The sequence below is a fragment of the Eublepharis macularius genome, chromosome 2, assembly GCF_028583425.1.
Source record: "Eublepharis macularius isolate TG4126 chromosome 2, MPM_Emac_v1.0, whole genome shotgun sequence".
Taxonomy (NCBI): domain Eukaryota; kingdom Metazoa; phylum Chordata; class Lepidosauria; order Squamata; family Eublepharidae; genus Eublepharis; species Eublepharis macularius.
This window is the reverse complement of record NC_072791.1, coordinates 229345539-229371486: the sequence shown is the minus strand read 5'-3', so window position 1 is coordinate 229371486 and position 25948 is coordinate 229345539. Positions and strand designations below refer to the sequence as shown.

Sequence of the window (25948 nt, the reverse complement as noted above, 5' to 3'; positions counted from 1 at the left end):
GTTTGCTACATGACCATTTCTTGTCTTTTATTTTGCAGTGATGTGTTCTGCGGGTTATTGCTTTGTGCAAATCTTGATGGAGTTCCACGAATTGGTCACCTTCAGGGAGAAATTACACCAACTTCTTTTTTCCATCAAGGTGTAGTAGTAAACTGCAGGTGTGTGGTATCCCTTACACTGTGTGTTAAAGGCTCTCTCCCAGCACTCTTATGCTAAGAATTAAGGTTCATTTTAGAAAGTACCTTCTTAAGAACTAAAATGAGAAGTAGGCTTGATAAAACTTACTCGTGGCTTTTCTTTTTTGTGTTACTCTCTTACCATTATGTTACTCCTTACTACATTAAGTTACATTACGAAGACTATATGGATATTGTAAGATTGAAAATACCGGACTAAAATACTTTAATAGTTTCATTTCCAGCTCTCAGTGGCGGTTGCTCCGTAACCACAGCAGTATTGCCAGCCTTCAAGCTATGGTTTCTGTCGTAAAAGGCAGGGGAAGGGGACAGGGCAGTTCCAGAGCTGCTTTGGCTTTTGAGGGAGGACTCAGGCCCAGCAGCAATCACAAGTGACTTGCTACAACCCAACTTGTATGACTCACCCATGTTATGCACAAACTTGTGCCTTAGGTGTCCCTCTCGCCAATCACAATAAGAAACACACACCACGGAGTCCTGTAGAATGAAGCAATATATGATTGTTTAATTTAAACAATGGAGGAGCCCTTTTACAGAGGAGTAGGTGGTCTCCTTGTGTCCAAAGCTCATCAAAGCTACAATAGAAGTGCAAAGCAATTTATACCCTCAGGTTAATTGTAATAATATCACAATATTCTAATATTTGTTATCTTATTGGCTTGCAGTCTTTGACACAGTCATCTAGGGTTAATTTGATTGGAAGAGCAAGTTTAGGTCAGCTACTTAATTGGGGGAATTCCAAGATTTGCAGCTCCTTATCTTGTCCTTGTGCTTGTTCCCCTTGGAAGGACACCTGCCTCCTCCTGCCCACCTCCCTTTTGCTAATGTTACCTTCGACGGCGCCATAAAATCTCATCTTGGCAGCCTTGGGGCCTTCAGATAGCTGAAGTCCGTGGGCAGAAAGGAATGTTTCCCCCATTTCTGTCCTTTCTCCCAGTTTTGCAGCCTTGAGGGAGATAATGCCACAGGTGGCCAACCCAGCTTGCTGCATAAATCAGTTTCTACAAAAGGCTCTCTGGTACTGATTCCTATTGGAATCCTATAGAATAATATATCATATGTGTAATATTTCTATAAGTGCATCTCTACAAGCAGTATATTTTTTAGTCAGCATACATTCTTCTCTGTTCTTCTTGTTTCAAGTGTTTCAAGTGTCATATTCTTACAGGTTGCATTACAAATACTACATTGGCTCCTGAGCATAGAAAAAGTGCAAGGCATGTAATACTGAAAAGGCACAGAAGTAGTATATAAAATCCCTTTCTTCAAATTTATATCCATCACCCAGGCCTGGCTGCTTTCTACTGTTCAAAAGCCACCCAACAAAAGGCCAGTGGCAGTGCAGTGGTTAGTTTCAGACTAGGATCGGGGAGACTCCGATTTTAATCCTCACTCTGCCGTGGAAGTTCCCTGGGTGACCTTGAACCAGTCATACCCTCTCAGCCTAGCCTACCTCACGAGATTGCTGTGAGGATAAAATGAAGGAGAAGAGAATTATGTTAGCTGTTTGGTGTCTCTAGTGGGGAAAATAACAGGGTATAAATAAAGTAAATCTATATATATAAAGATAAGTGTTCTGACTGACTCATCAACACCCAGCCCAAACTCCTGGACCTAGGGACATGAAATTTGGGAAGTATGTTCCTTTCATGAGGTAAACACCCACTAAGAAGGGATTTTAAGAAATACACCCCTTAAAGTGTAAAATGTGCTTTCCCAAAGGGATACAGCTTCCTTGTGTGGCTGACAAGCTGCTGCCTGCTTGCACCCCCGCCCACTGCCAGCTCGGCCACTCTTCCCTGATTGGGCCAGCTTTTCAAGGTCATTTGCATATGCGGGCTGATTGGGGCTCACAACATTCCTCACCTCATCTCTCCCCCCCCCCCCCCCGCGCTAGACAGTTGGAACGCATATGTGGCCTGATTTGTCCTCACCCCCCACATTCTAAACAGTCTGCAGTTGCTATTGGGAGTCATTGAATGTGTCCTGAGGTAAAATGCCCCTCCCAGTCTTCCCTTAAAAATTCACTAGGGCTGCCAATCTCCCTGTGGGGCCTGGCTTTCCCGTATGGCTGGCAGGCTCCTGCCTGCTCGTAACCCCCCCCCCTCCCCAGTTGGTCAGCTGTAGAACTCTGTGTTCTGAGAGAAAAATCTGGTAAAGGAAACTGCAGACAGTTGAAGAAAGACAGTACAAGACTCCTGAATAGGGATAACATGCTTCGCATTATTCAAACACCTTTGTGAAGCTTGGGTACTATGCTATTATACTACAAAAAGAGCTAAAAAAAACACAAGCCAAAAAATGTTACATATCCATAAGTATTATAACTGGATTTAAAGTAGTTAAATACTGTAGTGAAGCACGGGTAGGTAGGAAGGAGAGAAGGAAGCAGGGAAAAGTGAAGCTGTGGGGGTTGCCAGGTGGAGGGAAGGACAAAATAGTTGAGGAAGGGACTACAAGGGAAAACAAGGTGCCCTATGCAAAGGCTTGTGGGTTCCCCACAGCACAACTGGGTCTGTTCTGGCAGCTAGCACCCTGTGCAACTGGTTCCTGGACAGAAGCTGGCAGAGGAGAGAAGGAGGGAAAGCTGGGGACGGGGGCAGATAAAGGTAGGTTGGCTGGTGGGCAGGAAGTAGAAAAGGAAGCAGGGAAAGGGGAGATGCTACGGGGGCTTTCAGGGAAAGGAAAGAAAAAATAGTGGGGTAGGGGGAAAGTTAGACACCCCCCCCCCCCACAAGTCCTTGTAGATTCCCCACTTGTTATCTTGCTAATCCTAGTGGCTTTGCTTAGGCATGGCCAGAATTCCTTATTCTTGTTCCATATGACATAATACTTTTGTAGTTTAAAGTATATAGTAGAAGGAATAATTTATCATAATTTTAGTCCCTGTCTCTCGAAGTGCATTGAGATGTTGAGCCATTTATGTATCTTTTTGTGTTGTTTCCATTGTGGTAACAGGAATTTTGAAATTTCTTGCAGCGGTTCTCATGTACTTCTAGATGATGATACAGATTTAGGATATGTAGAAGATGGTGTTCCATGTGGTCCTTATATGATGTGCATGGACAGAAAGTGCCTGTCCATTCAGTCTCTGAACATAAGCAGTTGCCCTCTTGGTTCTGATGGAAAAGTGTGTTCAGGGCACGGGGTAAGTCCCAGCTGATATTCCTAGTTGAAAGAGAGAATGGGTGAGATCTGGTGCAGAGTTTCTGCAGGCAAGGAGCATTCTGCCATAAAGCACAACTTTGGCATTTCCCCTTCCTCTGACAGCCTGGCCTGCCCCCTCCTCCTGTTCCTGGAGGGACTCGTCTCCTCCAGAAGCAAGATTTCACGAGGCATTTAGGGCTCCTGCAGGAGGGAAGATCCGCGGAAGTGCCACTCCACAGGCGGAAGGCCCTTGCGCCTGCAGAAATGCTGTGCTGGAGCCAACCAGTAGTGCACTAATGCTCCTCATCACTGGTCCTTGTGCCATTTTATAATGGACGAAATTCAATCAAGAAGCAAGATTCGAGTCCAGTAGCACCTTAAAGACCAGAAAGATTTCCTGGGTATAAGTCAAAGCGCTCTTCGTCATGCCAGAGAGAACTTTGACTCTGAAAAGCTTGTCCCCTGGAAATCTTTTGGTCTTTAAGGTGGTACTGTTCTCGAATCTTGCTCTTCTACCAACAGCAATTCAGACCAACTCAGCTACTCATAGGAAACAATCAAGAAGCAGTATTCCCCAAAGAATCTTTGATGCTAGGCAAGAAACCCTTTCTCCCTCTCATCATTTGTTTGCCCTCAGACATGTGCGCACTGTGTTGTGTTATTTTGGTTGGTTTTGAGACGATGTTACATGGCTTAGAAGGGGGGATTTTACTATGGACCAACGCAGCTACCTTTTATCTGCCTTTGAGTTTACCTGTAGGGTGCAGGATTTGATGGATAATCATTTTTTCCTGTTTCTTGTGTTAGTTTCTATGAACCTGCTGAATTGGATCACACCAGCTTTTTCAGTCAATCTCTTCCAATTCTTCCCTTTATTGTAGGTCTCGTCCCACAAGGTTTTTTTTTTTTTTTTTTTTTGCCAACACGGGTTTCGGGATCCTCAGCATAGACTTTTGGGTGGTCACATGGAATGCTCTCCTCCCTTTTTTACCCATAGGCCAGTGACCAGTGACTGGCTCTTAATTCAAGGCTACTTTCAGCATTACTTTTCCTGAGGAGATGAAACTTTGTACCTACCCATCCATTTTTTGACCTTGGTGGGAGACATACCTTTTCGACATGTATAAATACATAGTGGCTCCCCAGTCAACGTGCAAGCATTACAAAAAATGCAGGTGAAGCCACGCACACGTTTTAAAATTAGGCTTTCTTCTGACAGAGGTGGTCTTCCTTTGGGAAAACAACCGTATGAATCAACCCTCATCCACAGAAGCAGCTTCTCAAAACTCTTGTCTTTGTGCCAGGCTAAAATTCCAGGGTTTTCTTGTGTTGGCTATCACGTTCCCCATTCCTGTACTTCACAGGTACATGACATGACCCCTATCTGCTCAGCACTCCTTTGGTTTTGAATGAGGACCCAATCCATATGCTTGAAGAAGTGCAAGTGTATAGCAGGGCATACATGTGCACATCTGAGAGCATCCAAATGTTGGTTTCAAAATACAAATGCGGTGTTTTGTTATTCCTTTTGGTAACTGTCATCTGTGAGTTGAGTATGTTTTTATTATTAACATGTGCTAACAACTTCTTCTAGATATGCAGTAACGAAGCTACATGCATTTGTAATAATACCTGGGCGGGCACGGATTGCAGCATGCGGGATCGTAGAAAAGAAGAAGACTCAGAAAAACCAAATGGACCAAAGGGTTTGTGCGATTTCAATTTTTAAAATATATTTGTATATCGTATGGTATTGGATAGGAGGATTTGAAGCAAGGCACCTGAGAAGGCTGTATACTCTGACGTCTTTTTAGTTCCAGGCAGTTGTAAACATGGCTCCTAGAATATCGTCAGCCTAAAAAGTGTATTCTTTCTTAGTTTTTCCTCTTTTGATACCACAAATCTAGAAAACGTATTAGTGTAGCTAGCCTGAGTTGATAACATACCCGCACTATGGCTAAGTAACCCTCCTAGTGAAGTGGCTGGTTTTCCATTTGAATTTCTAATAAGCACAAATAAGAAATCATGGATTTAGGTTTACTTTAATGTCCCAGAAGAATTAGAGACCTTAACTGTGTTCAGGAGCCCCACTCTCATTTTATTGTAGAACTTCTTGACAAAATTGTGACCTCCTCAGTGTACTAGCTTTCCTTTGCAAAGAAAAATCACAGAACCTCAAAAAAGTTGCATGTTTGTTAATTTTTTAAAATGTTGCTGTTGCATGTTTTACGGGCTTAAATATATTAAAAACACACAGAGGCCACATAGTTTATTTGTGCTGGAGTTGATGTGTTTGGAAAGTGGTTTTTTCCCTGCTTCTCTACAGCATCATGCCACATTTGTTCACTTCCTAAGGTTTTCCATCTCATTTTCCTGTCTTTCCCAAACCTGTTTTCGCACTGAAATTTTGGGAAAGACTGCAGCAAAGCACTGTGGGAAAATTTGGATTGTCCTGGATCTGCCCATGTGGCACCCATTTTCTCTGTCCCTATAGCAGCCATTTCCTTCCCCCCCCTTCCCCCCACTGAGGAACTTTTAAAAATCTACAGTTGAATATCATTATAATGTTATAACAATCTAAGTATCAGATTCTGAATTTTCAGCTTTCATGTTTGAAAAAAGTCTCTAAAAAGCCCTTTCATTGCAGAGATATGCCTTTCCTCTTATGTCTTCGCAGTGAAAGGGACTAAAGACTTTTTTACATCAGTGATTAGTTCTCGTGGCCCTTCTTACATGGCCAAGATAATACTGATTGCCACCTTGGGGTCAGGTAGCAATTTTCCTCAGGCCAATTTAGCTAGGGATCATGAAGATGTTTTGTCATCTTCTGAGCATGGAGCAGGGCTCACTGGGTGGGGGTGGGGGGTGGGGGGAGGAGGTAGTTGTGAATTTCTTGCATTGTGTGGGGAGTTGGACTAGATGACCCTGGCTTTCCCTACCAGCCATATGATTCTATGAAAGACTAAATTTAAAAAAAGAAAGCAGGAAATTCAAAGAATGTGTTTGTTACAACAATACAATGACATTTCTTTGCTAATTTTTTTTAAAAAGGGAAGACCCTGGTAGTGTGGGGGGAGTGGCCACCACTGAGGGACTGGGAGAGGAAACTGCAGAGAAACCTGCCAGGGAAGTCCTATTGCTGCTCTGCTGTAACTGCAGCAGCAACAGAGAAGCTACCCGAGCTGGTCCCGGTGTGAAAAACACTAAAATCTGAGGATAGTTATTTGGATCCGCCAGAGTGCTTCTGCACATGGAAGGATTTCTGTCCACAGAGTATGACTTTCTTGCCTCTTTCTTCTCCTGTTTCTGGGGCAGAGTTTCAGAGGACATTTTGAGCAGTAGCAGGAGAGAGAATGCAAGGAAACTGTGGTCTGTAGGTAGAAAACCTTTCCTCTGCAGAAGCATTTTATTGCATCCAAGCAGGTTGCCGGGCAGGGGGGTTGGCTAGCTAGCTTGGGGTTTCCTGGGCCTGACTCACTTTCCCTGCAGCCACACAGCAGCTGCCAGAAAAGGAATGGTTTTTAAACTCCCCAGGAGTCCAGTTCTCAGAACTGCAGTGTAGGGGAGAGGGTCTCCTGCCTTCCCCTCCATAACTTTTCCTGAGCTGAAACATCCCCTGCAGGAAGTTATTTGGGTGAGTTTGGAGCCCCACATGAAGTATTCTGAGCAGGTGCGGCTTCAAAGTTATGCAAATAACTTCCTTCTAGGGCCATTTCAGGCCAGGAAAATAGTGAGGAGAGGAGAGGCAGGAGCCCCTCCACCATGCCACAGTTTTGAACATCTGGGCATTAGGCGCCTGGGCGTTGCAGAAATCCTGCCCCTCTCAACAGCCCCGCTGTGTTGCTGCAGGGAAAGTGAGTCACGTCTGACTCACCTGAAACGCAACATGTAGTTTGGCTCTGAGACATAGGAGTAAGAAGTAAACGAGCAATGCCTTTCTTTTAGGGAGTAAAATCCATTTGGAAACTTGGATTAGTGTTAACGCATCCCTTTTTGTACATCTTTCATCTTCAAACCCCCCCCTTCCCAAATGTGATACATTACTTTTACTTCTATGATAATCTAAAATTTGAAACGTTCTGTTATGGTGACCTTTAGGAGCTTTTTTGTGAATATTATGTAATTATATATTAGCTAATATGAAAGTGAATTTAAGTATGATGGGTGTACCGCATACACGAAGTTCCAGTCTGTACACTAATGGAATTGTTCAGGAAAATGGTGGTACAAGTTACTGAAATAATAGAGCAGTTATACCTCCTGTAACACTGTAGATATGTCCTGGAAACAGATAGCAGGTTATTATGGCACAATTCTAATGGAGATGTGTTGATAGCATCTTCATTCCTTACTTACGATTAAAATTTGAGGGCTGACCCTAGGAGGCGTCTGCCGTCTGCTGACCGCCTCTGTTCGGTGTCCCAAGAAGTGTCCCTCGACTTCCCCCAGGAGAGCTGCAGTCGCCTTCTTTTCTGTTGGCCCTGCTGCTTCCATGGCTCAGCCTCACTGGTCTTCTAGAGACCTCTGATGTGGGCAGGAGATGGCTGACACACGCCACTTCCTGGCCCCCTCCTGCCCCCATTCAGAGGGGCTTCCAAAGAGCTGGGCAGCTGAGGAACAGGAGCAGTAGGGCTGAGCAGCAATGCTTGCAGCATCAAGGCTGCTTTTGGAGAGAGCTGCCACAGCCTTTTCTGTTGCCCCAGCAGCACCTACTGAGACATTGTTCCTCAACTATGTAGATGTGGATGGGAAATGGCTGTCCTGCACACAGTGGCACCACACCACTTCCTGGCCACTTCCCACCTGTGTCAGAGGCCTGGAAAGATCTGCATGACTGAGGAGCAAGGCAATAGGAGCTGTGGGGCCAGTGAAGAAGGAAGCCTTCTTGCGGAAGTTTTCTATGACAGTCCAGCACGGGAGCTTAACAGAAGCAGCCTCACCCACCCAAGGTGGAAGAGCGCTGTAACAAACCACACTGCAGCAAGCAACATTGTACAAGGGTTTTCTGTAATGAAATTTATTTATTTAATTTATTTAAGACCTTTATTAGGCATCTTTCCACCTAGAAAAGTTCAAGGCAACATGTTAAAATTGTTAAATATTCAGGAAGAGTTCCAAGAAGAGGAAAGTTAGGGCTGGTCCTATGAACTCATGCAGTTTTTTGGAGCTCTAAAGACAATTATAGATTATTACACGGAAGGGTATCGGTCTTCCCGATGTTAAGTGGAAACTCATCTTCCCCAGTAAATGGTCTGCAGCAACAGAGTGTGGCATTCTTGAGGAACTCTTGGCTTTATTTGGAATAGGGACTTTACCACTGTTTTATTCCTAAAACAAGTTAAGCCAAGACCAGGCTCTTCTGATTCTCAAAGTTTTATTGTTAAACCTTCTAAAAAGGAATGAAAAACAATGCTTTTGAACCCTTCTGGAGGTTTGGAATAAGATTTAAGGGTTGTACTTGAGGTTATAAAGTGAACTTGGGGAACTCAGCGTAGGAGGCAGTGTAGGTAGAGCATAGGTAGTGCTATTTTTTTTACACACAAATCCTGATTTGTGTGTAAAACCCAGTTTGTTTGCTCTTTATTTGGTCTGTGCTTCAGTAAGGAAGTGCATGCTCTGTGGGCTGCCATCTCTGTGGCTGGGCAGCTACAAGGCCTGTATCACCACCAAATTGGCTCGTGAATTCAGATGCCACAACAAAAATCACAGTCAGTACGAACTGCAGCCACAGTTTGATACCCCTTTTTACTGCCAACCAACCAACGTTTTGGACCGTCTCAATTTAAATGGCACAACTAGCTGCGGCTTGATTAAACAATGACTCATAACTCATGGTTTATTGTGATATCTGAATGATACCTAGGTGTTTATGTGGTTATTTTCCATACAAGTACCTCTCTTCTTTGGATCCTGCCCAAGCAAGTAGGTAAAGAACTAGCGCTGGACCATTATCTGAGGATCAGATAATTCTGAGTCTGAAAATACACCACATTTCTCCACATCATGGAGACATGCAGAATCAGAGCATTCAAGCATTTTTCTTCCAATGAATTCTTGTCATATAGCTAATTAGATAATGCCATCTATATTTTTAAGGTATACTGACCCAAAGAAACAAGTATTAATTTCAAACAGCAAGGATTGTATTAAGAGAACTTGACACTTGAGTAACTCCAGTTTTGCAAACATCCTCTAAGACAATTATACTACGTATATTGTACTGGGACATAAAATATGAAGGCAAGAAAAAATCCATAAACAGATTTATGAAGCACATTAATTATAATTTTGCTTTGTGTGCATCTAAATGCATTGGGTTGGATCCCAAGAGCATTCCTTCTTTCTCCTTTCTCCTTCTTTCTCCTTACTACTGCAGTATCTTACATTGCTGCTCCTCATGGGAGGTCTGAGATGCAGCATGGTGGTGGGGTGGGGGGGCAGGAGCTGGACCTAAATATCATTACAGTTTTCTAATGCCATATATGTTTTAAAATTTTGAGAATTTAACAGAAGCCAAATCAAACGTTTAAGGAAATATTGTTCCTATGTGTTTCAGTAGATTGCCACAGTGTCAAGAATTTAAATAATGTAGCAGGTTGTCCATTATTTGAAATTGTATATATTTTATATTTCTTCATATAAAATTGTGGTTTTGTTCTGTCATGTTATGTGCAAATAATTGATGTTAACTTCTTTTCCTTGTTGCATTTTTGTTTTTCTTCTCAGACCCTTCATCCATCATTTACTTTTGCCTTCTACTGTATTTCATCACTAAAATATCAATTTTCATCAAGTTTCAACTACATCTAGTTATAAATTACTGTAAACTGAAATATAATAATAACTGTTCTTATGTGGAGATGGGCACGAAATGGGGAAAAAATGAAACAAGCATTTCGTGTTTCATCGCATTCCATGAATTACGAACTTTCACGAAATTGTCCCGTTTCGTGAAACGATTCATTAGTTTTGTGATTTGTCAGAACCCAGGGCACTTCAATGGCCCTCTTCATACCCAGAGATGCCAAACTCACAGGGAGACTTCAGCAGGCTCTCCTCCACTCAATCTCACCCAACAAGCCAGCAAGAACAAATGCTCTAAATAAGAATATAAGCAAAGAAAATTAAAGGAAAAAAAGGTAGGCCTCAGTCAAGCTAGGCCTCAGAGCCAGGCAATGCCCTGAGACTAGGGTGGGGTGGAGGAAAGAAGGCACCTCACCCAATGACCTTCCCAGCAAGGCCCAGAGCTGAAAATAAGAAAGAGGCTTTTCAGTCTTTTAAAGCAGCAGCAAATCCATCCAAAAGGTCCCAATTCCATTCTCTCACTCCAAATCCCAGCAACAGGTCTTCCCTCTCCCTCTGTCTACTGGAACTGAAAAGCATGAGGCAGAGAGCTGTGCCTTATATAAGAAATGCTCACATAGAGCTGAACAGGTCTCTGGTTGGCAAACAGACCTGGCTAAAAGGGTTTGGAGGGATGAGATTGGTGTTCCCATGGCTACAGAAGGCTCATCTCCTCAGTTGCCTAGGGGATTAATCCCCCTGCTCCTTGCTGTATAGGGCAGAATGGAAGCTCTCCAGGTGCCAGGGAGAGCTGCCTATCAAGGTTATGTGGGCTATGATTGGGGTTTTCAATGGCAACGAAAGGTCTGCAGACGTTCTGGGCTTATGTTGCCTAGGGAATCAACGGATTGGCACCAGCCTGTCTGACATCACGAATCATTCATGAATCGAATGAACTGGCCCCAAAAGTCATGAATTTCATGAAAACCATGTCCCCATAAAATGCGTTTAGTGAAACACAAATTGGACCTGATTTGTCACAAAATTTGATTCGTATTTCGATTTGTGCCCATGTCTATTCTTATGTACTGCTCTTCTAGACAGATCCATGCCTCACTCAGAGCAGTAAACAATGTCAGTGTTATTATTATCCCCACAATATAGCAGGAAAGCTGGGAGCTGAGAGGAGTGGCTTACACAAGGCCTCCTGCTGAACTCATGGCAGGAGTGGGATTTGAACCAGCAGAGGGCTGATTCGCAATCCAACCTCTTAACCTTCATTAACTGGCAGATAACAGTATAATGCTGCAGTCAGTTTTAAAGGGTAGTAAGTTTTTTCAGTCACCTAAAACCAGGTTGATTTTCAGTGGCATTAGGTAGCAGATTTAACTGTGAAATCAGGATTACCAGCCTAGCATTTTAACTAGAAATACAAATTTACAAAATTATATTGTGTGTCAGGATGCTATCTAAATTATACCTCAAGTTAAAGCAAATCTGTTTTTAATTTGTACAGGTAACCAGCAGGGCCATTCTCAACAAAGTATCCCTCTTCTAAGGCCATTGAAGTCATTGGTCTTCGAGGGGCCGCACTCAGCTTAGACAGCTGTGTAAGACCACAAAACTAGGTATTACATCGGAAATTCATTATAAATTGTAGCAACAACATAACAAGCACAATTTAATTTCAGAAAATTAGGAAAACTTTTTGTCTTATTTCATAGAGGTGCTTCCCCATCTAAAAAATTTAAACATTTTGTGTATACCTTCTCATATCCTCAAGCAAGATAAAGTCAGTGAATTCATTCAAGTAGAGAATTTATTCAAGCAAAGACAAGCCAGTGTGGTGTAGTGGTTAGAGGGGCAGAGTAGGACCTGGTAAACCCAGGTTTGAACCTTCCACTCTGCCTCTTAAGCTTGCTGGGTGACATTGGGCCAGCCTAACGCCCACTCATCCTACCCTACCTCACAGGAGGATAAAATGGAGAAGGATATAAGCTACTTTGGGCTCATCAGGGAGAAAGGCAGGGTATAAATGAACTAAATAAGTACATCTCAAATAATCACTAAAATGAAGGCTATTATGGAGGGAAAAGGTTACTTAATATCTCTTTATGAGGTGGGATGGGGGGGACTATACTGTCCATTATCCCGAAGGACCATACCGTCCTTTATCCTGGGACTATACTGTCCATTATCCTGACTATACTGGGACTATACTGTCCATTATCCTGAAGGACAGCGTTGTATGGGTGGAAGTTAAAAGAAGTCGGACTTCAGATGTAACAGATTCTGGGGTGCTATTAAAAATCCCTTATTCTACATTAGTTCTACCCTTTATTACCCTCGTAGCTTTCCTGAGACAGCCCTTCAAAGTGTCTGCTGTCTGGAGCAATATCACTGAGTTTTATTGTTTCTTTTTCTAAATGTTAGGTTAGAAGCCAAAAACTCATAATTAGTGTTTTTTAAATCTTTTTTATTATTTCTAAATCTTCTGTTTATAGAGCTGACTTGTGTTTATTTATGAAAACATTTATGCTGTGCCTTTCCTCTGTGGCTCAAGGTAGCTTACCAATCCAAATTTAAAACATACAAAGTATAGTAAAAACTGCAGTAACCCCCCAGCTTTAATAGAAACCACAGGTTGAGGCTGGGCAGGCTGTGTTTCTTCGCTGCTCTTGGCAAATATAAACAGTAGAACTACATGTAGCGGAAGTTGATGTTGGCATGTTAACCCTTAAAGAAAGTTTCAGTCCTAAGCTTGTGTTTAAAATTAAAGCTGTAAGTGACCGCTCCCTGGTAAGTCCAATGGAAAAATCAGCTACCACAGTGCACACAATTTTACAAATCTCACAAAATAGTAAATAGTCCAGTAGCACCTTTAAGACTAACCAACTTTATTGTAGCATAAGCTTTTGAGAGTCACAGCTCTCTCCATCAGATGTACTGTCAGCTTTCGAGAATCACAACTCTCTTCGTCAGATGCAACGTCAGAAAGCTGTGGTTCTTGAAAGCTGACAGTGCATCTGACGAAGAGAGTTGTGGTTCTCGAAAGCTGATGGTGTGTCTGATGAAGAGAGCTGTGGTTCTTGAAAGCTTATGCTACAATAAAGTCTTAAAGGTGCTACTGGACTCTTTATTTTGCTACTGCAGACTAACACGGCTAAGTCCTCTGAATCTACATATCTCACAGTCACCGGGCTGTGAATTTGAGAATGCAGAGTTCCCCGAGAAATGGTTACCTTAAGTAAAAGAAGTTCTGAGAAAGCAGTTTATTCATCCTAAGTGAAAATACAAAGAGCTTTAGTTTTAAAATAATTGAAATTCTAGTATACTTTCCCATAATAACTTCCATAAACAAAAAAGGGAAAAATTCTGGGGGTTGGTTTTCATTCCCGGGGATAGAGGCTTCTTCTGGTACAGTTAGCCCTCCTCTTTTGGAATACACCATTTCCGCAGGAGGAAAGCTCTTCCATCAAACCATTAGTTGAACAGAACGTTTGGATCCAACCTTCATTTTTTTGCAGTGTTATCAAAATTGAATCATAATACGTGTGTTTTAAAAAATCAGCTTACGACACGTTAGTGGCAGCTAAATGCTGTATTTGACTGTGGAATACCTGAGCATTATAAAAACACAGCTATAAAGTTCTCTAGCTCTGAATTATAATTATTTTAGAAGCATATTCCTTTTTGAAAATGTCTGTTTTCTTTTTTGCTACTAAAAAAAGAATCATAGTGGAAATAAATTCCAGTTTAATAAAACAAAGGCTCGTTGTTGGAAGGAATGCTAGTTTTTAATATTTAAAATTTAAAACGCCATATAACAAAAAGACTTCAAACAGGGCATGTTCAAATTCCGTCAGTAGTGTGAATGATCTAGATTTTAGAAAATGACTATCTTGAGATGAATTTTACATGAATGTTTACTTCAGTTGTCTCTGTTCTTTTCTTCTCATAGACACTAACGTAAAGATTTCACCCTGCAGTATAAGCCCTATATTAAATTAGCTTAGAAACTGATAGGAAAATCCATGTTAACTTTCCTTGGTGCAGGGGATAAGAACCTTAGGGGAGTCTTGCTGGAATAGACTGATGATGGTTCGCAGTCTCTGTCTGTGGCTCCAGCATCCTGTTACACCCACGTGCTGTGATCAGTTGCCCTGGAGGACCAGCCAGCAGGGGACAGAGGCCCCTGGTATTGCCTCCCAACATTGGTATGCAGAAGTTCATCGCCTCCAAATATATAAGTTCCCTTCAGGCATCATGGTCAGCAGCCATTGACGGACCAGTGAATCTTTCGAATCTCTTCTAAAGCCATTTCTGCTAGTGGCCATTACTATGTCCACTTCCAGTGCATTCCAACATTTAATCTTTTTTTTTAGTAAGAAATTTCCTTTTTTCCTCCTGAATATATTGCCCATCAATAGAGCCAGCTTGGTGTAGTGGTTAAAAGTGCCAGGACTCTAATCTGGAGAACTGGGTTCGATTCCTCACTCCTCCACTTGAAGCCAGCCGGGTGACTTTGGGTCAGTCACAACTTCTAGGAGCTCTCTCAGCCTCGCCCCCCTCACGGTGTGTTTTGTTGTGAGAATAATAATACCATACTTTGTAAACCACTCTGAGTGGGCATTAAGTTGTCCTGAAGGGTGGTATATAAATTTAATGTTATCATTATTATTATATTATCAACTTAATTGGGTTCCCCAAAGAGGGGAGAAAACCTCTCTATCCACTTTTTCTTCCCACTGCATAATTTTATAAACTTCTATCATGCCCCCCCTTCAGCCTTTTTGCTTAACTGAAAAACTTGTGTTATGACTCTCCCTTCGTCATTTTTTCCTGAACTGAAAAGCCTCTTTCTGCGTGGGAAAGATGCTCCAGCCCGTGAATCACTGTGGTTCTACAACAGGAACCATGCGCAACGTTCCAAATGAGGCCACGCCATAGATCCACAATGGTGGATAGTGTACATGTACAGCTGGCCTGGCCATGTGCTCGTCCATCTCAGCCCCGCTTGTCATCTGCAATAAAAACTTTAATTGATAAATCTAGATCAGTTTAAGCTCATTGCTTGAGAGGGTCCCCAAGTGGAGGAATAATATACTAGTGTGGAGGTTGGAGCTCCCAGATTTGGGGGGGGGAATCAAGACAGAATCAGAGGGTAACAGTGGAAAGGAGTGTGCAGCCAAAAAAAAAAAAAAATTGTTATAATTCGGACCCGGATATCAGGAATACCATAGTTATTCGGTACACTTGATACCTGGGTCAGATTTTCTAATCGAATTCAGTTTTATTAGGGAATACTAAATATATCCAGCCTTTATTCCCTATGGGGGAACCTATTTGGGGTACTAGAGGGCATTATTTAAGCAAACACCACCAAATCTCCAGGGAACGTACTCCTTCCTGTCCATTAAAGATTCCCAAGTTTCAGAAAGATTGGACCCAGGAGTCTAATTTTATGGGCCTTTTGAAGAGCTGCCCCCAGCCACTCCCCATTATTTGCTATGGGGGAAAATATTCCAAGGCTTTCCAGTGCAAAGAAACCTCAAGCAGAGGATCATCTCCTAGCCAAAACCAGGCCCAATGCAAGTCCTGCTCCCAATGCAAGATGAACCAACAAAGCCCAACAAAACCAATCTAAAGAAAGTGAACCAATATCAAACCAAAGACAAGGGAGAACAGAACCAGCGAGTCTGTGATGTTCATTTTTCCCATTTAGACTAATTCTTAATTTATATAGTAGAAGTGTTTACCCCCCCGGAAATACGGGTTTCCTGCTTCTGGTTTACCTCAAGCGGGGGAAAATATGTGGAATTACCAGACACCCGAAGCGGCAAGCTGTTTCAGGATTCTGGTATTTAGCTCGCTTTGGTATGCTCTGTAAAGATTCGGAGCATGCTGAAGTGAGGGGGAGCAACCCAACCCCCCACCCCCCTGGGGCAAACTCACCCACCCCCACCCACCCCACTTACCTGGCCGGCAGGGGGAGAGGAGGCCGATCAGCTGGGCAGTGGGGAAGCCCAGAGCTGGCTCCTGCAGGGCCAGCGCTACCGCCACTGCAGCCGCCAGCTGGGCGGTGGGGAAGGCCAGAGCTGGCTTCAGCAGGGCTCGTGCCGCCTCCTCTGCCACTGCAGCGGGCAGCGGGGAAGCCCAGAGCCGGCTCTTGCAGGTCCCGTGTTGCTGCCTCCGCCACTGCAGCAGCCAGCTTGGTGGAAGGGAAAGCCGGAGCCGCCTCCTGCAGGTCCCGCGCCACACTGCCACCACTGAAGCAGCCAGCTGGGTGGCGGGGAAGGCTGGTGCCAGCTCCTGCAGGGCCGACGCCACCTCCTCTGCCACCGCAGTGGCCAGCTGGGCAGCAGGGAAGGCCCGGATTAGCTGCTTGGCCGGGATCTCCCCACCAAACAGCTGATCCGTGGGTTTAAATGCCCCTTTCTGTGCTGCTTTGCAGCAGCATGGAAAGGAGCATTTAACCCCACAGATCAGCTGTTTGGTGGGGAGATCCCCACCAAGCAGCTGATCCAGCCAGCAGGGGTTTAAATGCCCCTTCGCAGCAGCATGGAAAGGGGCATTTAAACCCCTTGACCCGAAGCTTTCCGAAGTGATACGAATTGCTTCAGGAAGCTTTGATTCGGGGTTTCCAACGATTCAGAAATCCCCAATCATTGTGAATCAGGTCCAATTCAGGTACTTTACTCGTATCCGAAACCCGAATCGCACACCCATAGTGTGTGCAAAACCAAACTTAAGCAATGGAATCCCACCAAAACCAAACTGAAGAAAGGGAACAAATATCAAACCAGAGAATCCCACCAGAACCAAAGCAAAAGGACAAACATCAAACCAGAGAATCCCACCAAAACCAAACTGAAGCAAGGGGCACTGTAATAGCAAGCAAGCAAGCAACTGCTTAAGCAACAGACAGCTAAAACTGAATATACAATTAATGTATATGGTATCTCAATTTTGTTCAGGATTCTCTAATTTGATTCATTATACCAGGATAATACTGATTTAACCATTATCCAGATATATAGTATATAGTATAACAATACCAAATTGCACACCCCTAACAGTGAGAATGAAACCTGCACATGGAGCAGGTTTTAGAAGCAAAATAGTAAAAAGTTCTGTAGCACCTTTAAGACTAACCAATTTTATTGGCTGGGCTAATCAACTTTATTGAGTTGGTTAATCTTAAAGGTGCTACTGGACTTTTTACTATTTTGCAACTGCAGACTAACACAACTAACTCCTGGATCAGGTTTTAGAAGGGTAGCAATATGTTTGTTGCACCAAAAACCACTAAAGAATCTTGTAGCACTTGGAAGATTAGTGAATTTGTTGTAACTTGAGTTTTCATGGACAGCATCAGCAGCAGTATTTTGAACCCTGGCCTGGAGTCCATTCCTACTTGCCCCAGCCAAGCCTTCGGTTATCAAACTGCGTGACTAGAAATTCATGCAATCCACCAGTACTGTATATAAGGCACATGCTTGTGGAATGCTGTAGGAAAGGTCTCGTTGCCTGGCAGAACCTCCACTCCCTTCCCAAAGGCGGCATGGATGCACTTCCGGCACCGCTGCAGAAGACTGTCCCTTGAGTTTCATGGTTGCAACGGAGCATACTTGTAGTCTGTTTTTATTGTGTTACTTTAAAAAGGCGCTTGCATGGTTGCATGTTTTAAGTAATTTTCAACCGTACGTTTAGTTTTAAGTAAGTATTTGGATGCACTTTAGGCAATATTTCTAAAGTTTATAATAATTGTGCATGTCTTGTTTGCTTGGCATACCGGTTGGTATGTATGTATTTCTGATGGTACAAGAATGCTTTATTACCTGTGAAGGTTCCAAACTATGGGTGTGTTTAAAGTCTGAATAAATATTACGTGGACAGAGAGAAATCTATTTTTAAACAGAATTTTGCACAAATCCATCCTTCTGCGCACATGGGAAGGTCTTGGTAGACGCTGTTCCCCCTCCCCAGAGGGTCTTCGGTCATGTTCAAAGCAGCCGTTACTTTCAAGAGGGGGCTGTGCTCCACTTTCTTACACACGCACAGGCACCCCTCTCCTGGGACCCTGTCTCACATCATCGGTCCTCTCAGCACAAAGGATGGCTGGACATATATGTGAAAGGCAAGCACAGGTCTCCTCCTGTGTAATGGCTGCCACGCTGTAGCTGAAGGTCAGCCAGGGAACAGAAGGGGGGAATGATGCCTCCTTCCCAAATGCAGTTGCACTTTTCCAAAGATGGCCCTGGCCCTTGGTTTACAAAACATTGCTTTAAAAAAAAGTTAGCTTTTAAGATGATAAAATAGTAATGAGTCCAGTAGCACCTTTAAGACTAACCAACTTTATTGTAGCATAAGCTGATGGTGCATCTGACAAAGAGAGCTGTGGTTCTCTACAATAAAGTTGGTTACTCTTAAAGGTGCTACTGGACTCTTCACTTTTTTAAAAAGCTAGTATTTACAACACATTTCCATTCAGGTAAATATAGGCTCTGTTAAATCTGTATTTCCAAAGCTGAACTGAGTGATCTGTAACATGTATTCTAAAAGTACTGAACCATTTTGAGGTGCCGTTTTAATTTTTTCTTTTCAGAAATCGTCTGTGTACGTAATGACAACTTTTTAAAGAATCTTCCCTTTTCCCTCCACACAGTGAGCCTGGCCACTAACAGGCTGATAGGTGCAGTGGCAGGGACCATTCTGGCTCTGGGGGTGATTTTTGGAGGCACTGGGTGGGGAATAGAGTAAGCATTTCTCTTAGTTTAAGAGTTTTATGTTTGGTGCCTAGTGTGTGAGGTAACTGTACGCATCGGAACCCTTTGTGTTACTATCCCATTAGCTTCGTGTTATGTTGTTGTGACTGTATTTGTCATGTGATTTGAATGTGTCTGTGTCATGTGATTTGCTCATGCAGTGTTTAACCCTCTCCTGTCTGGGACAATGTGGGGCATAAAACAATGTGTGTGAATTTTATCTCATTGCAAAGAATGCAATTTAGTGTTTGTTTTGAGTTCTCTAAATTGTTTTTTAAAAAAAGAATTTTAAAAATTATTGGAAAGTGTCTTCTAGTAGACAACTTAGACTACTTCTTATAATTTGGTTTATTGCCATTAATGGGGCATTCAGTGTACTAATGGGTGAAATATCCAAGCTGAACAATAAGAAAATAGTTCTTCTTAAGAATTTTAGAATTTGTATGATTTTCATTTTAACAATTTTTTAAATCTCCCCCCCCTCCCCCAGGCTTTTCAGTTCCCTTAGAGAATAGTTCTCTGTGTTGTTGAATGAAAGATCTATGCTGTAGTCCACCTAGGAAAATCTGCACATGAAAGTAGCCTTCTGCATACAGGGCCAATGTGCGTCCTGAGCAGGGCTTTTTTTCAGCTGGAACGCAGTGGAACGGAGTTCCTGAACCTCTTGAAAATGGTCACATGGCTGGTGGCCCCGCCCCCTGATCGCCAGACAGAGATCTGGAGCAGCGCAGAGGGCAATCTCAACTCCCCTCTGTCCGGAGATCAGGGGGCGGGGCCACCAGCCATGTGACCCTTTTCGCTGAGGGCAACCCACTGAGTTCCACCACCTCTTTCCACAGGAAAAAAGCCCTAGTCCTGAGTATGCATTTTGAGTGCACATCCTTGCTGGCATCACACTCCTCTAGTTCCTGTTGTGATGATTGTGAGGAATTCCCAGCTACAGCTGGATTGGGGGCCTAAATATTTCTGTTTGTGTTTATATGGCTTTGAGATAAAACAGCTGGAACATGAGCACTGCAATCCAAGAGCCTTACACCCTTCTGAGCTGGATTTCAGTGGATTTTAGAAGGGCATAACTTTAGGAGTGCGCGATTAGTGTGCGAACAGCTGGAATTTTAGCTGAGTTACACTTACACTCCTACTAAATCTATTGATGTCAGGCGTAGAAGGATGTGACTGTGTTTGGGATTGCCCTGTAATTGGCATCTGTGCCATCCATCCAAAGACCAGTCATGGAAGAAAGGCATTAATGATAAGGATATTTTGCAGACCTTGTTTGGATTGCTATTGAGGTGTGTTTAGTTTTCTGCTTTTCTTCCCCTTTCTCTTTGTTCCTTTCTTCTTTAGTGATGACAAGTATATTATCTGCATTCCCCCCCCCCCCCCGTTGGGTTGCTTTGGATAGGGATTTGTTTATAGTGTCAACAAATGGTTTTGCTATCATCATTTATCACAGTTATTTAAAAATGTGTCCACATATGGTGTAGCAGACTGGATTGTGTAAAAGTAAAAGGGAACACTCACACTGGATCGGACTTTTTGAAATCTTATGTAGTTTATGTTGCTAACTGAGAGTAGAGTTTTGTTTTCTATTATTTGTACTAGAAATGACTGTGCCGCATGATTTTTCAGAATGTATTTTATTTGCACAATACAAAGTCAGGAGTTGGGGGGGGGGGTCTGTGCCGCTGCAAACAAGTGCATAACTTATTCCTGCTGTGACAGGTGTTTAAAGAAGATCTGTAGCACGATCCCTTTATGAGGACCAACCAAAGAAGGAGGCAAGTTTTTAAGTTCAACAAAACATCAGACTAGATGATAAGGAAAATAAAAGGATGTGGGTGGAGAGAGAGAGAGAGAAATGTTGGGCATTATAGAGTCCAACTTCCCACTTTATAATAATTTAGAACGGAACATTCAAAATGTGACACAGAGTTAATTGGTTTAGTCTGTACTTTGTGCAGAAGAATCTTAAGGTCACAAACAATGACGGTTCTCTCTTTGAAAATACAGAAAGCAACCGGCCTCTAGAACTGCTAGTAACTCACTGCCCATTGTAAGGCAGAGCATCTTAATAGCAGCAAAGCAGGAGATTAATTAAATTAGGTAAAGGATCGTTAGAAGCCAAATTACGCAGTGTAAGACGGTGTGGGGGTTGCATGTTGATTTCCTCATAGAAGTCCTATCATTATGTGGTAGAAGGACATCTTCCTCTTAAGTTGCCGGGTTCCCCTCTGGACAGCTGAATTTCATATTTCTCCAAGGAGATAAAGTTGGTTAATTATGGTGGTCAGAAATTTTTAAGCCCTTAAGAAACTACTGCATTATTTTCCTTCAAAAGTGAGGCAGGAAGACTAGGTCTTGATTCAGTCCAGGTGGGTTCATTGTCTTGAGCTTTGTAACAAACAAAACAAAATTTCAATCCAGGTGGATGCCTGGGTTCATTGTCTTGAACTTTGTTATGAAGTTCAAAACCACGTATCCACCTGGACCTAGGCTTCTTGTCTCATTACCAATGCTGATTTCTCCACACTTACTGCCCCACTGCATATCCCACCCATGCCTGCTATTTTGTCATTCACTGTCTATTGTCATTTATTGGCTGTTGTCATTTGGCATCTGTAATCACTCCACTTTCCAAGATATAAGGACAGATGGACTCACATTCTAGCTGTAACTGAAGAAGTGAGCTGTGCTTGTGACTCACGAAAGCTCCTACCCCTGCCACAAATTTTGTTAATCTTATAGGTGCTATTGGACTCTTGCTCTTTTTTTACTGCTACAAACATGGATACCCATCTTGATCTGTCTTTGGGGCCATCAAAGCGAATAGAATTCTTAATTTGTTGCACTGTGCATGTGTAGACCAGTACCTTTGCTAGCTTAGGGTTGCCAGCTTCCAGGTGGACCCTGGAGATCTTCCAGAATTACAACTGATCGCCAGATGAAAGAGGTCAGTTCCCTTGGGGAAAATGGCTGTTTTGGAGGGTGAACTCTATGGCATTATACTCTGCTGATGTCCTCAACCTCCCCCACATTTGAACCCAAAATCTTCAGGAATTTTCCAACCCAGAGCTACGTTCCCTGAGCAGTACCCCGTAACTGCATATGAATCAATCTTGCTGTACTGTGATTAACATGGAATGGTAACTACATAAGAGAGAGGGGTTGCATTTTCCAGACATTCCTCCTGGATGGCCCTCTCTTTGGGCTGCAGTGATGGGGGGAGGCGAAAAGCCAGCCCCCGTGAGTGGAAATCCTTCCCTGGCCAGAAACTGAGAGTGAGGGAAATGCTCTATAAGATACGAGCATTGACTTCTGCTGTAAACAGTGAAACCTTCGCCTTTCTCTCTTCACATGTAATCAATAAAATCATACTTCACAGTGCAAGGACTGGGGCTCAAGTGAATATGCCTCGTGGATAATGGTGCATCCGTAAAAGGGGCCAAAGCTTGCTGTTCTGAATGTTACAAACTCTTTCTTTAACCTATCTGTACTACTTACAGTTGATGAAATTTCTGCTGCAGCACGCACACACACACACACAAATCCCTAAATCATGTAGAAATTGTAAAACAAACTGTAGATAATTTTTTCCCATTTGTTGTTGCAGAGGAAGCTAGGCGCTGTATGCTTTGATGTTATGGCCAGATACTGTAATGAAAACGGTCTAGGTCTTTACAGGAGTCATTTATTACAATAAATGGTGCACTTGGATTATGAATGTTGTCTTAAAAACCAAATACTGGACTAGTTGCTTAAATTACCCATATTTGCTTTCTCATGCCCACCTTTTTCTAATGTCCTTTTTGTTGGTTGTTTTTTTTGGGGGGGGAGGGGGTGCTTGCTCTCTGAAAGTATTCTAAGCATTCAAGACTTAAAAATGGTTTTCTAAAACGATCAGTTCTTTGTCAAAACAGAAACTTGGTGACTTAATATTTAAGAAATACTTAAATGTTGCTATATTGTAAAGTATATGTGATATTAAAAACAAAGTTTAGATAGTTTAAATTGGAATTGGAAGCTTCAGTGACAGCAGATATTCTGGTAAGGAACTGATTTTCTCATGCAAACGTGGTAGATAATCTAATTTCTTTTAATTTTATTGCAAATAGAGAAATTCTGTGATAGTATTTATTGCCTTCCAAGCAGTCACTTAATCCTTTTTAGAAAATTAAGACAAAATGCATAAAACAAACTTTTAAAAAAACTTTGTCTGATTTTTGCCTTGCTAGAGTAAAGTGAAGCGTACTTTGATATTCGGAAAGCTTCAGATAATTACTCCATCAAGCACTCCGCTGTCTCCATTTCTTCAAAATGGAGTATGACCCAGCCATTGTAAAGCATATTTAAGTCGCCTTTTTTTAAAACGGAAGAGAAAATCCTCTCCCGTTGAAATTGGTGGGTGTTTTAGGGCTGGAGCATTTCCATGATGATATTAGTGGGTAATGTAGGGTAATTTCATAATTTAAATTAATCGTAGTCTCCATTTTCACAAAAGTCTATGTTCTTGGTAAGGAGCTTTCAGTTCAGTGAAATAAATGGGAATGCAAAGTATTGTACATTTCACAAATTCAAAATTACTGTATAATAGAGACAAATTTAATTATTCAAGACAGTTTCTCGGGCTGCTTTGATATTACGTATAACCATTAACCATTATTTTAACTTTGAATGGATTTGTGGACCACCTAGGGAAAACATTCTTAAGAATTTTAAAAGCGGGAGGGAGGTATGGAGGTGTAGCCTGAAAAACAGAAGAATGAAACAACACGCAAGAATTTTGTTTACTTTCTTTTATTTCTTCCTGTGTATTTTAAAAATCAGCATGGCCCATTTAGTGATGTTGGTGTTAAAATAATTTCATAGCACACTCATTTTTTAATTGCTGAACTACGTTTCCCATGATGTGAATTACTTAAGTGGTTGGTTCTTCTGTCTTTCTTCCCATAATCCTTTGTCACAGGTCCTAGTGCCACCAACCTTATAATAGGTTCCATCGCTGGTGCCATCCTGGTAGCAGCTATTGTCCTTGGGGGGACTGGATGGGGCTTTAAGTAAGCAATGCCGCATGTCTTCTCTTCAGTGGCTATGGCATCTCTCTCTTCTGCTTACATCACTAAACTTTGAGTTCCTGCTACAAGACCTCTGGTAATGTTTTACTGAAACGATTCCATATTTTGTAAAGGGCCAAAACCTACTGTTAAAAAAAATCCTCAAAATGTCACCAGGATGCAAAGTCATATAATAGTAAAATTACAGAAAATACTTTCACTCTCAACAAACAAAATATTTTTTAATCATGGGAAATACGTCATGTATCTGTTTGTAGCAGTGTTGCCACGAACACTTCATACAAAGTCTGGATTATGGTAAAAATCCCAAGGGTGCATTTTGAAAACGTATAAATGTTTGGACATACGTGAATACCTAGGATTTTCAGCTGGACTCTCTTAATAGAGATTGGAGGTGCTGGGGGTGTGGGGGAGCCATGCATGCAGCGGAAGGAGTTTGCATAACTGCAGCAGCCCTTTATCCCCTCAGTTGGAATGAAAAGCAGACACAGTATTTGGGTTCTAAAATGGGCCACTTTATTAAAATTACAACAATTAAACATAAACTACGGCAAGGGCCTAACTAGCGGTACAGGTCAGGCCCTGGGGTCACTCCTAGACCCCGCCCTGACCTGTCTGGGCGAGACACCCGCTGCCCCGGGTGCGAGCCATCCATGGTATGGCTGGGACCCAGCCTGGCCAGGTGAAGTGGTTCACCCCTGTAAAGCTTCCCCACCTGGCTGTACGGCAGTGGGGGGAGACTGGCTTGTCCAGGGGTTCCCCACCCAGGGCATCTGTCCTCGCAACTGGGCCGTACGGCAGCCAGCCGCTCCTGACAGACCCCAATTCCCCACCAATGGGGAGGTGCCAAGGGTGCTTACCGGCCCGCTCAAATTTCCCCCTAACTTAAATCCTGCCACTAGGGAATTACCTCAGTCCCACCATGCCAATTACCTTCCTCTTCTCACAGTGCAAGGTAGGCAAAAAAACTCCATTCCCAAGTGCCAATCAGGGACAAGGAGAGAAAAATTCCTACCTGGCCCCAAAAGGCGGCTGGTTAATCCTGCACTGCAATAGGGTGAGGTGGGTGGGCTGAGCACGAGGCACAACTGAAGGCAATGGGGCGGAGAAGCCAGCTAAGGCTACAGACTCCGCCCCCAATGCTAAGCCCTGGATGCCAGGGTGTGCCTTCTGCTTTCCTCCTTCCAAGGAGGCAAAGAGCAGCCACCGGCCTGAGTGGCTGTTGTCACTGGCCGGGATGGCTGAATTCTCAGTCTGCTTTGATGCTGTAAATTGCACCTGTGTGGTGTGCCATTGGGTCCATGTGAAGGCACTGAAAGCCTGCTCCTGCATTCCCAAAGACAAGTGCGTATGGACTGCCTCCTAAGCCGTAACTAGACAACATGGAGAGTGTGTGGCTGCTGCTGAAAGCAGTAGCCTGCACCCTCCTCCTTGCTTCTCCCCCACATCTTTAGCAGTATTGTGGCCTTATCATGTTGAGCTTCCACACCTCCGTAGTGCACTTTGATGGGGCTCGTGATAGAACAGGGAAACTCTCAGCAAAGTACCTTCATCTCTCGGGGGAGAGGAGAGTGGACGCTGTTGGAACTTCCCGTGGCAACCAGGTATTCTTATTTAGTTCTTGTGACAACCATGCATTCTCATTTAGTTCTTCTCTAAGGGATGAGTTCTGATTTACACACGTGCTCTACTGCCACCTTTTTTATGGAGTGGGAAATTTAAAAGAGATAAGCTGTGTATGTGTGTCCACACACACAGTTACGTGCACAAACATATACACTCTTAATCCTCTCCTGCCCCCTGTTTCTCCAGTCCAGATCCTCTCCACCTTGCCCCCCCCCCCGCCAAGCTTTTGCCCCTGCAATGTTCAAAACGTATCTTTAGACATTTAGGACCCATTCATAGTCTGGCACGTGTGTGGTTTTTATCATGCAAAATAATTGCATTCAGGAAACATTCTGCTTTCATGTACCATGAG

The 25948-nt window shown here is 43.0% G+C and overlaps 1 protein-coding gene across 1 annotated transcript in view; it reads left to right on the top strand.

Annotated features, from left to right (window-relative positions):
* The window catches only part of ADAM23 (ADAM metallopeptidase domain 23), a 145791-nt gene that overhangs the window by 105263 nt on the left and 14580 nt on the right, over positions 1-25948 (top strand). The window contains 3 exon segments of the mRNA XM_054970140.1: positions 39-158; positions 3177-3345; positions 4939-5050. Coding sequence (XP_054826115.1) covers positions 39-158; positions 3177-3345; positions 4939-5050 — 401 coding nt within the window.